At 42.2% G+C, this 12,353-nt stretch overlaps 1 protein-coding gene across 3 annotated transcripts; it reads right to left on the reverse strand.

Annotated features, from left to right (window-relative positions):
- Positions 1-659: 659 nt before the first annotated feature.
- On the reverse strand, positions 660-12,339 carry anp32e (acidic (leucine-rich) nuclear phosphoprotein 32 family, member E). 3 transcript variants are annotated; one of them, XM_023260991.3, is made up of 7 exons: positions 12,176-12,339; positions 8,271-8,420; positions 6,668-6,790; positions 6,418-6,580; positions 6,238-6,347; positions 5,296-5,335; positions 660-5,209 (listed from the first exon to the last, which is right to left on the reverse strand). In XM_023260991.3, the coding sequence occupies exons 1-7, from the start codon at positions 12,227-12,229 to the stop codon at positions 5,124-5,126; spliced, it is 726 nt and encodes a 241-aa protein (XP_023116759.1). In that variant the 5' UTR covers positions 12,230-12,339; the 3' UTR covers positions 660-5,123. The 3 variants fall into 3 exon arrangements, with proteins under 3 accessions (XP_023116759.1, XP_023116758.1, XP_023116760.1); XM_023260990.3 differs by having other exon boundaries at positions 6,220-6,347; XM_023260992.3 differs by having other exon boundaries at positions 6,256-6,347; positions 12,176-12,338.
- Positions 12,340-12,353: the final 14 nt, after the last annotated feature.

Genomic DNA, 12,353 nt, shown 5'->3' on the forward strand with positions numbered 1-12,353 from the left:
ATATTTTCATTTTTACTAGACCTTTCTGCTAACATTTACCTATTCTACTTTATTTCCTCCTATTTCTTTATGTTGTGAGAGTTTTTGGGGTTCATTTACTTGTATTAATGGCTTTAATGCTGACAATAACACAGTCGCATGTGTCTCAGTATTGAATATATTTCACTTTTCTCTCACATGTCCATATTTCTAGAATTTTTTAAAACATCACTTGGAGATTAAAAACAAAACATAAAGTATGAAGCAGAACAGATTATCTAAAAAACACTTGTCAGGGCCCCAGTCCTGTGCAGTAATCAATAAATGGTGGCAGTAATCATGTGGTGCTGAAACAGAAACTTACACAGGTCTCCGGGTCCAGTGTTCAGGTGATTCCTGTCAGACGATGTGAAGGGATCGCTGTCGAACCCTGACCGTCGTCTTGCAGGTTTACAGGCGTCCAGTCCAGCTCAGAGTTGTGTTTCAGATAAATTTAGTTTGAGGGTCAGTGGAGCTTTGGCTTGTTCTCTGACTGCAACGACAACACGCAGTGCATTCTGGGAAATCAAGACTTGAGTTACTGTGTTTCAGGGCAGCAAAACTAAAGATGAAGCGTTAAACAGATCCTGAGAGTCTGCGGAGTTACACATGAAGGTGAAGTGACGACATCATCATCAAAGTGCAGTTTTCCTTTTGTATTTTTTATTCAAAACCCTCGACATGTTTTTTTGTTACACCACAAAAAGTCAAACACAGTTTTTCCCCACAGACGGGACGACGGAGGGGAGTAACAGCTGACGGAGGAGCCGGGTCAGAGGTCGGAGACGGGGTCAACTACCACCTCGCTGCAGGAAACAAACATGTTTTCAAAAATAAAAGCCAACCTGAAGCTGAGCCCAGAGTCTATTTACAATATTGCCTTAAAAACCGGAGTCGACCCTGACCTCAGCAGGTCCGACAGACGTGACCTTTGACCTTTACACTCCCCAAAACAACACCAGTTTAAACACACACCAGGTTCTTCTAAGCTATCATTATTCATGGTTCATGAACCGTCACCCACAAACAACTCAATTCATCTGCCAAATAGTTTTTAAATTAACTAATTGATCATTTAGTCTCTTCTAGGCTGGCCTTTGTGAATATTTTTGTACTCATGGTGGTGGGATTCAGTTTATTGAACAGATTTTTGAGTTACTTCAAACCAGCGAATGTATTTGAGTCAGCTGGTTACTTATTCAAACATTTAAATTAAGTTTATTTCCTAAAAGGTACCTTGAATTTAGAAAAACTTCTTAAACTGACAACTAACCAGAGAGTTAAGATTGGCAGCTGTTGGTAACATGATATTGCCGGATTACGTATAAATAACTCGCAGCTTCAAGGACATTTTGAGAATCTTGTCGACACATTGGAAACTTTTCATGTGTCGTTTTCACAGCTGAGCCTCGCTGCCGTTTGGTGGATCTGTCCCACTTTGTCTCTAATTAACAGAGCCAAGGCTGTGTATGAACACTGGGTTTTATTTTCAGCATGCACAGAAGGAACAGCTAGTGGCCCATGAGGAGATATTTGCTGAATCTTATAAAAACAGTATTTGATTAGAGCAGGTGTTTTTAAACAGACGTGTTGTTTCTAGGAGTGTAAATGCAAGAAAAGCTAAAAGTTTACAGCAGTTAGTTCAAAGTCAGATTAGCTGCTTCATCAGGACCAAACAGAACACTTCAGGACACAAACGAACAGATAAAAGCATCTTCAGATTGCTGATGGACTCATAATCATTCTGTCTGTGCTCGTAAAGGATTAAATATCTGAATGATTCGTTTCATTCCTGCCAGGTCGGGTTTGGTCCTTGTTAACGCAGCTGGAGGAAGTAGAGTTAAAAGCTGCAGAGAGCAGCGACACCTGAATCAGATGTGACAGGTGTGTCCTGTTTCAGGCTCCGCCTCCTACCAAGACAAACACTGGGGCTGCTTTTCACGATGCTAAGAAAAGCTGAGATGTAAAGAAGTGATGTGAGGACGGACGAGCCGAAGCTGCCAAATGAGAAATGAGCGTCATCTCTGAGCTCCTCCTGAAGCTTCCTCATCTCCTCAAGGTGCATTAAAGTCACAGGAAAATCCTCCATGATGGCGGAGGGGGAACGATTTCCAGGAGGAAATAGGAAGCAGAAGGTAGCATCATGAAAAGCAACCTGTTTACTTCAACACTCAAAACGGTGGGACCGTCTGAGGCGTTTGAGTTCAGGTGTTGTGGCTCACAGGTGAATCAGGAAGTAAACCTGCAGCAACAAACGCTGGAAAAAAAAAGTCACTAAACATCAACAAGCATAAATAAAGCCGGCTCAATTTAAACGTAGCTGTTTCGGGACATTTCTTAATATTTGTTTGTTTTCTGATTGTGATGGGGAACGCCTGAACGCACCACACATGAAACACCTTTAGCAAGTTCAGGTCAAACTTGGTGTGGTTTTGGTGGAGGCGGAGCCTGAAGTTCGACACGGCGGCGGTGTGATCATCACGCAGGGATGGGCAGTTTGAGGACGAGCCGCTCCGTTTTACAACAAACTAAAAACATCAACAGCTGCTGATCAGTAACACAAAAAGAAAAAACACATCAGAACTAAATATTCCTCCCACCCGCCCCCCTTATCTCCCCCCTACAACAAATCAAACACACACTGGGAATATGATCATCACTAGGATCTCCTATGTGGACCTGAGCTACAGCAGGTCTGCATATCTCTAACTGTGACGGGGCCGAGTGAACATCCCTGACTGGCTGTGCGGTCCTGAAGGGGGCGCTCTCCTCTCCTCTCCGCTCCGCTCACTCTGATATGGCTGCAGGACAAAGCGGCTTCTTGTTCTCTGCTCTGTTCGAAGGTCGAGGATCAGATTCGGTGTGGATGGTCTGTCCTGTCTGAGGCTCCTGAGAACGTGTTCACGTCCTTTTCCTGCAGAACCGTCTCTGATGCCGAACAGTAACAAGCTGGAGGGAAAAAGAAGATCCAGAGGAGACGTTTCTGCTGCAGGTGAAGCTCCGTGTTCAGGGGACGACTGCACACTTTGATGGTTCCAGCTTGCAGGAAGAAAATAAATAAAACCCAGTGCAGACTACGAGACACGTGTCGTCCCAGGCGGCACTCCCACCGACTATATGACTGATGAAGCTTTGTAGATTGTCATTTTTGTTTTCATTTTATTAGAAACGTGTAATTAGAGCTCTCTGCTGTTTAAACCTCTGAACCCCAAAACCCGCCGGCGGGTTTAACAGAACGTTGTCTTTAAAAAAAAAAAAAAAAAGTTGCCAAATGACACAATTTATTTACCATAAACTGTAAAAACTAAAATGTTGGATTTTCAACTTTCCAACATTCCTTGAAGTACTCATCTGTGATGTGCTTTTGAGTCAGAAAACTTTACCAATATTTTATTAAAATCCCTTTACACATCCCAATTAAAAATTTGTCAAAAATAAATTTTCTCAGACCAGTTTGTAAAACCTAAAAAATATCTGCACTCCATGGCACAACCATGAAGCCATTAGTGACTCCGCTTCACATGGCAAAAATTCATTTTCCTCAGCTGAACTGCAGGCTGTGTTTACACAGAGCAGAGAGGAGACAAATTAAAAATCTTAGTAGTAAAATATCTACAGTGTGTGAAGTCTCCAGTTATATTCCAGTATTGATGAATGAGCCCACAGTGAGTAAAAATGTGACAGGAGCTTAAAACGCCCAGAACCCGCTTGGAGTTCAGAGGGTTAAAGTGAACGGCCTGAGCAGGACAAAGAGTCTCTGTTAGCTTTAAATCGACTCCACAGCTGAACTACACAGATGTTCAGACAAAGTGCATCAGGCTTTAAAATCTAATTATCATCAGAATAACCTCAAACAAGATTTCTTACAGGCTGCACCAGATAAAAACAGACGTCGGTGATGATGTAATATTACATTAGCTGTGGCTTGCAGCTCTACAAGCAGCTCTTACATGATTTACAGGGTTGCAAATTAATTATTTACAGGGACAAATATGTTTTTACTTTAGGTGGACAAAAATCTGCTTCTTTAAAGGTTTCGTGCTCTGTTCCTGCATCTCCTCCAGGTTTCACTCCAGAAACATTTGCAGGCGTGTTTTCACGTAACAGTGAGTGGTTGAGAAGCTGCAGCCTTTTTAAATCAAGTTTGTTAGTTTAGGCCTCTTTGCTCCAAAATAAGAGGTGAGTGGAAGGGGTAAAAATGAGAAATTTCTAGGTGATGCACTGTCTCTGAACACCAGCATATGATTCAGACACTGCCAGCTGTTTAAAAAGCATCTGTACAAACTATTTTTAGCTACATGCTGCAAGGAAACATGGAAGATTTCAATATGTTTTGAAGTTTTGTTGGATTTTTAATGAATATCAATTTAATTCCTGAGTGCAGGAGTTAAGTTGCTCCTAAAGTGTAGCTGCTGCTGTCATATAGGGTTTAAGTTTTTCCATGTTGCTGTGAAGAGGCTGCACGACACGATTCACATGGAAACAGTTAGTTTTTCTTCCATTTGATGAGCTACTTGCAATTTTATGTGCATGTGCAGTGATCATGTTAAATAAAATAAATCATGTGCAGCGATCAGCATTTTTCGTCTCTGATTTAAAGGCGCATCTGTGGGACGAACGGATCTCGAATCTGCACTGGACTTAAGCACAAATCTACATCAGAAGGTCCTTTAGTGCCAGTAGGAGAAGAGCTGCTGTCCCTGAAGCTGTGAAAGAAATCTCCCCGTTTCTGGGAGGACAAGCAGGAGCCAAAATCACACCGAAATCCAGTCAGGAACCAGAAAACTGCGGCCGGACTTCAGCCGTCCAGCGAGACGTTGAGACGAGGACCAGAGTCCAGGATGTGGAGAGGAGGCAGACACAAGCTTTGATCCTGAACCAGGTTTTAAAGGGAAACGTGAGGAGTTCAGATAAAATCTTTCTCTGTAAATCTCATATATCATCTAAAAATAAACACGTGATTCTATTACAAACTGAAACCAACTATCTCGGGTCGCAGCGCCGTGGTTGCCGTGGTTGCTGTCTGGCGGAGGTCGGGTCCGGAGGTGGACTGAGACGGACAGAAACGGGACAGGACGACACACAGACAACGCTCGGCTGGAGGACTAGTCGTCCTCGTCGTCGTCGTCTTCCTCGCCCTCGTCGTCCACGTCCCTCTTCCTCTTCTGTCCCTGAACGCCCGCCGCATCCTCTGCAGAGAAACAACCAACCAATCAGAGCGCTGCAGCGAATCAGCTGGGTGTCACTTTCAGCTGCAACATCAAAACAAGTGCTCACCTTCCTCCTCCTCCTCTGCATAGTCTTCCTCGTCCTCGTCCTGAGATGAAGCAGACAGAAGAGAAGAAGAGGAATTTACCTTCAGTTTCAAAATAAAAGCATCTGTGAGCTAAAAGCTGTTTCTAAATGGACGACACTAATGAAGCTCTACGTCACTGTGACCAGGCCGACGCCATCAGACCGACTCTGACAGGCTGAACTTCAACAGCAGCTACGATGTATTTTAAAGGTGCAGCTAACTTTCTGGAAATCTTCTGCATAATTTTCTTCTAAATTAAACACCTGTAAATAACTTTTATTTATTATTTAACCTGTAATTATACTGGAAAAGTTTCATTGAAATTAAAAATCTATATTTCATGATTGTCCTGCACAGGAAGATAAAGAAAGTGCTGCTGCAGTCACTTACTAACCATCTGCTCTTTATTGTTTGAGTTCTTAAGACAAAGTTAGAACTTATTTTCCATACAATTGCAGAAAATGATGAATTGGCTGAGAAGCAAGTGTAAAAACTCCTTTACAGAGCATAAAAAAACCTCCGTCCTGTGTCAGAGGCGGCCATTCTGGTGCTGAACCTGATCAAGACCACAGTCACACCTGAGGTGAACCCATCAGACGGCTCAGTTCAGACCAGCCAGAGAACTCCACTCCATCTGATTCTTTTTAGAAGATTCATTAAGACTTCCTCTCTGCTTCTGTTTGCTATCGTAACCATGGAGATTACAAATCAATTAAAGTTTAGAGGCATTAAAAAGTCTAATTACTTATTTTCAAATAATCATTTTCCTGTTTCCTGTTGCATTGTGGGAGAATTCGGTCCCTAAGAGATCGGATGCAGCATGTCGTCTGGTTCTGGTTCTCTGCCTGGCTGAGCACAGGTGCATGATGGGAATCTACCTGCAGGCTGAAGCCTGAGTTGCCCACCTGATCGCCCCGGTTCACCTGAAAGCTCAGCCCCACCTCTCCTCCCTCTGAGCCGTCCTCATCCTCCTCTTCATCATCGTCTTCATCGTAATCTCCGGTCGGCCCCGCCCCGTCCTCGCCGTCCTCGTCTGAAAACACAGAGACGCTGTCAGCTGGAGGACGGAGGAACCGTTCCCTCAGGTTTGAGTCAAATCTCACCTTCATCGTCGGCCTCAGAGTCTGGCGCCTCGTTGTCCTCCTGGTCGAAGCCGTCCAGGTAGGTGACCTGAGGCAGCAGCTCGAACACGCTCTCCCTGTAGTCCTCCAGAGACGTGATCTCACAGTTGAACAGGTCCAGACTCTGCAGGCTCTTCAGGTTTTGCTGCAGCAGAAAACATAGCATGTTAGCATGTAGCATGTTAGCGTTTTAGCAGCTGCGGACAGACTGTGAGGTGAGTGAGGTTCTGACCAGAGCCTCCACGGTGCTCAGCTCTTTGATCTTGTTCCCGCTCAGGTTGAGGTAGGTCAGGTTGGGACACTTCTCCGACAGAGTCTCCAGAGAACCCGACAGGTTGTTGTCGCTGAGCTCCAGCTGAGGAAGCAGAGAGAGAACAGTCAGGAGAACAGAAGAGCCAGAACGTCAGGACAGAGATTTATCAGGCGGATAGTCATGAAAACAGCCAGGAGGACAGTTGGAAAGACAGTCAGAGCATGGGACAGTAAAGAGAACAATCGGGAGAACAGTCTAAAGAACAGCTACAACAGTCAGGAGAATAGTCATGAGAGAGAACAAGAAGTAGAAGAGGCAGAAGAACAGTCCAAAGGGCAAACAACTGTAAGAACAGTCAGGAAGACCATCGGGGTGACAGTCAAATCAAATCAGGAAAACAGGCAGAAGAGAAGTCAGAAAAAGAGCCAGGAGGACAAACAGTCAGAAGAACAGCATGGAGGGTGAACAGCCAGGAGAACAGTCAGGATGGAAAATAGCCAGTAGAACAGCCAGGAGAACAGTCAGTACAGCAGGCAAGAAAAAAAACTGACAGGAGGGAAAATAGCAAGGAGAACAGGCTGGATACTAGGAAGAAGAACAGCCAGGAAAGGCAACAGACTAAAGTGTGGTCAGGAAACGAGGAATGAGAACAGTCCTGCCAGAAGAGACAGTCAGAGGTACAGTCTTATGCAACGGTCCTACAATAAATCCCCTTAAAGGTTGCTGTAATGATCAGTTAATGATCAAAGTAGACATAATAGTGTAAATGTTCAGTTACATTCTGCAATTTTGTGATTTATTAATATCAAGCTGTTGAATTTTATGAGATAAGAACCTCGTACTGGTTGACTACGATTGATAATATGTATTGATTGGTTACAGTCTTCAGAATCCACAACACTATAACCTTCATACAGCCGACGTTTTAACCAGGACTAACTTCTCTGTCACTTGAGTTCACTTCTTACCTGTTCTGAGTCTGAGCCACAGCACAAAGGTGCCACCTGCTGGACCAACAGGTGTCTTGCAGACACAATGCTGCCTACATTCATTCACCTGTCCAGGTGCTGCACTGCTGTCAGTGTCATTTCCAAAAATGACAAAACCTACTTTTGCATTTGCAAATCAATTCACAATCACAATCCTGAAGTGAACCAGTTTGTTCAAATCTGTATCTCCGCATAACAAACACCAGAACTGTCCGATGTAATTATGGTAAATTCTGTATTTTCTTATCAGGAGTTACATGAAGCGAGAACATTTCACACGTCTAAAACAAACTCTACATGAACCATGTTCAGAGCTCAGAGGTCCAGTTTGCTTTAAAACTTTAATCAGGAGAAAGAAATGTGTGAAATGATGAAGTGACATGAGAAATGGTAAGAATTTTGACTTTTTCAGAAGCTATATGAGCATATATACTACAGTTAAAGATTTTAGGACAGAAGTTTTAGTTTTCTTCCCAAAAGGAGAATGTACATGTGATCATCCTACAATTATTATGAACTTCCTCCAGATGTTGGAGCAGCTGGTCTGCACACACCTGCAGCTCTGTAACAGCCGTCAGCTGAGGACTGCTCACCTTGCGTAGTTTGGGAAGTGAGGGCAGCTTAGCCAGCGAGCTCAGACCCACGTTGACCATACTGAGGAACTCCAGCTCCGTGAACTCGTCCGTCAGACCTTCGACCTCCCCGTCTGCAGAGCGACTGTTGTCCACCACTAGCTCTGCTATCTGAAAGGCATGATGGGAGAAAATACTTTGAACCAGAACTTCAGTCTGATGGTGTTGCAATAAAAATCTTTTTCTTAAAAAGACTCTGCTGCTCCTCCTCAGTCAAAAATCCATATTCCATAAACACAACTCTGATTCCTAGATACAAATACATCATAAAACAGTAAAAGAACTTATTGATTACTGCTGATTGTTTTGTCCTCCAGCTGACTGACTGTTGGCTGCAGCTTTGCTCGAACACAAATCTATCATCAGACGTCACATTGACCTCAGGAGTCATTTTATATTATTTGCTGATGTTTTACCAGATAAACAATGAAACGGCTGATTAATCAATAAAGAAAGCAATCATTGGTTGCAGACAGACAGAATGATCATCTTTTGTTTTAACACCACACAGAATAACACGATCAAATTCGAGACAATAGGACCAAAAATTATTTATTAAGGGCTTGAATTTACTGATATTTGCACCATATATATGTCAGAAGCTCTCAGCTGTATGTATCAATAATTCACAGTCAAATATTAAATATTAAAATCACATAAGCTGAAGCAGAGAGGAGGGATGAGGTCAGTTCATTTAATCGATGTTCAGATCTAAAAGCAGAGACTTATTTAAAAAGGACACAGAACAGAGGGCAGGTCTGTTTTGTGTTCTGACTGCTCGTTCTGTTGATTCAAGTTTGTTGCAAAACCTGCGGAGCAGGAAAAATTACATGGATTAAATGAAAAAATAATTTAATTAATAATTAACTAAGTAATAATTAATTGAATGAATCACTTGGAATTAGTTCAGCATTTTCCAGACATGAACATCTACAAATATTTATTAGTGTATGCGTTTATGATTATATTCATGTTTTTCTGTCTGTTTATTACTGGCTGACCTGGACTGAGGTTAGGACAGCCCACCTAATTCACATATACGCATAAATTTATAAATAAATGGAGGGGGAAAAAAAATAGAAATGGAAAAAAAAATAGAATAAATGAAGAAATTCAAAATAAATGAGATAATAAATAAAAAAGGTAATTTGTGAAGACATAATAGTAAAGAAATTAAAAAATAAGAGGATGGAAAATATTAATAAAGTAAAAGAGAAAATAATAAATAATGAAATACAGAAATAGATTCAAAGACAAAAAATTTGATTCAGAATTATAACAAACAATAAATTAATATAGACAAAAACTAAATTGAAATAGAAAATATATTTAATTAATTAAAAATAAATATATTCAAACAAAAGAACAGGAAGTAAATAAATGAAGAAATACAAAATAAAATACAAAAATAATAAATGGCAAATACAAAAGAAATAGAAAGAAAAAAGATAAACTGAATAAAGACAAATAAAAAATAGAAAAAATAAATTAGGAAACTAAATTAATAAATAAATGAACCAAGAAAAACATACATAAAGAAAAATGAAGAAAATGAGAAAAATAAGGGAAAAAAACTAATGAAAAAGCAGAAGAAAATAGAGGATCAGAATGAGACTAAATAAAAGTTGATGAATAGCTTCATTTAATTTTGTGTTTTTTTATTACCAAAATGTTTTCATTTTAGAAATTTTAGTCTACATTTCTTCTCTTATTTTTTTAACAACACTGTTATCTTTTGTCCTAAATATACTGGTGAAACAAATAAACAAATAATCAGAACAGCATTGATTCCTATACACTTAAGTTATTTTCACACACAGCTAAAGTGAGGCCAGATGGTGCCACTCGAATTATTGTTCATTAAAATAATTAAGACTGAAGTAGAGCTGCCATGAATAATCCATGAATCAATTAGTTTTTGGTTATTAAAATAAAAAAATCCCAGACTATTTTCATAATACATCGACCAGTTTGAGTTGGGGTTTTTCGTTTTTGTTTTAAGAAAACCGGTATTAATTCTCTGATTCAAGCTTCTGAAATATTAACAATTATTTATTTTTTGTTCTCCTGTATATCAGTAAACTGAGAATCTTTAAGGCATGGACAAAACAAGTAGTCACGTTTCAACATTTATTGGCATTTTATAGACCATTTTATAGACGAAATTGAGTAAATTTTATAGACCAAATTGAGTAAATAATTAACAATATTCACAGTATTTCGAATAAAACAATATTCACAGTATGTCGAATTAAACCATGTTTTGGTCTGTTTACTAAATTGCACACAGTAGAAAACACTAAAAACAAAGACAAGGCCTTGTTTGTGTTCAAATTTTTCCCTGCTGCTGAACACAAAAAAAACGGACTGACAGTGTTGTGGTCAGAAATCAGCTGGTGGCTGCTTTCATTTCCCAGAGTTCCTTTGGCTTTTTCCTGCTTATATAACGAGCAGAGAGTCGAGCAGAGCTCCAGCCCGCAGCTCCTCTACCTCCAGAGTGACAGAGGCGGCTTTAACCCTCAGTAATCTGCCCGCAGTGCTGATGGAGGTGGGGGTTCCTGCGTCCACATCCACCATCTGCCGGCTTCCCCCAATTCATAAAACATGACAGCAGCGCTTCATCTGCTCAGCTCGATTAAGTGTCAGTGTTATTTAACTGGAGCTGCTGGCTTATATAACACACACACACACACACACACACACACACACCAAAGAGTGTATAAAAATGGACAACCTGAATAACACCGATTAAACCGTCTTCATGTAGTAACGTTTAACGGAGACACACGTTCGGGGTAAATAAACAAAGCTGCGTGGATCCGTTCGAGCAGAACCAGCAGTAATCCGTCTAATCTGCGCTACTCTAAAGCCCGAGTAACGCCATCTTGAGTCGTTATCCAAAGCCCGACTTCTCGTTACTCACTAATCACGTTACAGTAACGGACCACACCGACTTTTTCAGGCCGTTTCTGCCCTGAAAGCTTCGAAATATTTATCGGTCTTAGTGTGTGCCGTCGACGCGGCGCTAATCCGCTTTCTGTAACGGTAAATCGGTAACGCGTTACTGCTCGACTGTGTGTGACCGACCTCGGTGCGCCACCGAGCAGGGTCGCACCGAAAGCTCCAGAAAAGCCTAAAAAAACACAATACATGTGATTTAAATTGATTCTAGAGTGCGTGCAACGAGGCACAGCTCGGTAAAATGTCCGGTAGGAGACATTTCCGTCGAAGTTTGAGCCGCCGGAGACTTAAAATGTCCGCTCGCAGAGGACGACGACGCTCCAGCCGATGTGTTGTTGTTGATACACACCGTTAAACCGGGACGGTGAGCCCGAAACTGCCCGGTGCCCACCGTCAAACACCCGCTCTGACCCGAACCCAACACCTCGCGGTTCGGTTGCGGTTGTTCCGCTTTAGCACGTCGTCCTCTCCGGTAAACCTGAGCTGCTCGAAGCCCCTCGATGGATGATTAAAAGTTAAACTTCGCCTCGTTGGTCCGTGACGGTGTTTCGGTGATCGGTCAGTGTACGTTAACCGTCCCGGTGGGACTCGAACCGGTAAACCGGCTGCTAGCTGGAGCATTTTTAGACAGATTTTAAACCTCGATGAGAGACTGGATTTCGCCGGAGAACAGAAGGGGGGCGGGCGGACGGAGCGAACTGAAAGATGCTTCACATCCAACCGGGGTCGGGTGCTTATTCGCCAGGGCAGCCGTTAATCGGTATTTACGGTTCTGGGGACAAATATCCGACACGGTGATGCGGGTGAGCGGGCTCCATGTGAGACGCAGCCCGGGCTCCGGACGCTCATCACCCCCCGGACTATTTCGGACAACAATTAATGTTATTAAAGTGTAAGTCGCTCACCTCTGCCGGGCTCCGGTTCCGCAGCTCTAAGGTGATCCTCTTCTTCATGTCCATGGTGAAGCAGCCGGTGTGGTGGTGGAGAAGCAGGCGGTAAACAGTTGAGAAAGTCCCGGGGATCAGAGCGCTAGCTGCCCTCCTCTACTGGCCGCAGTCTGCCTACTGATCCTCCATGATACCT

This window comes from Amphiprion ocellaris, chromosome 15, assembly GCF_022539595.1.
Source record: "Amphiprion ocellaris isolate individual 3 ecotype Okinawa chromosome 15, ASM2253959v1, whole genome shotgun sequence".
Taxonomy (NCBI): domain Eukaryota; kingdom Metazoa; phylum Chordata; class Actinopteri; family Pomacentridae; genus Amphiprion; species Amphiprion ocellaris.

Bases quoted from the DNA above. Each gene is read 5' to 3' on its own strand.
- anp32e (XM_023260990.3), bottom strand. From the start codon at position 12,229: ATGGACATGAAGAAGAGGATCACCTTAGAGCTGCGGAACCGGAGCCCG. The intron at 6,348-6,417 runs GTGAGATTTGAC...CTGTGTTTTCAG, and splicing joins CTCTGAGGCCGACGATGAAG to ACGAGGACGGCGAGGACGGG. The intron at 5,210-5,295 runs GTGAGCACTTGT...GTTTCTCTGCAG, and splicing joins TGCAGAGGAGGAGGAGGAAG to AGGATGCGGCGGGCGTTCAG.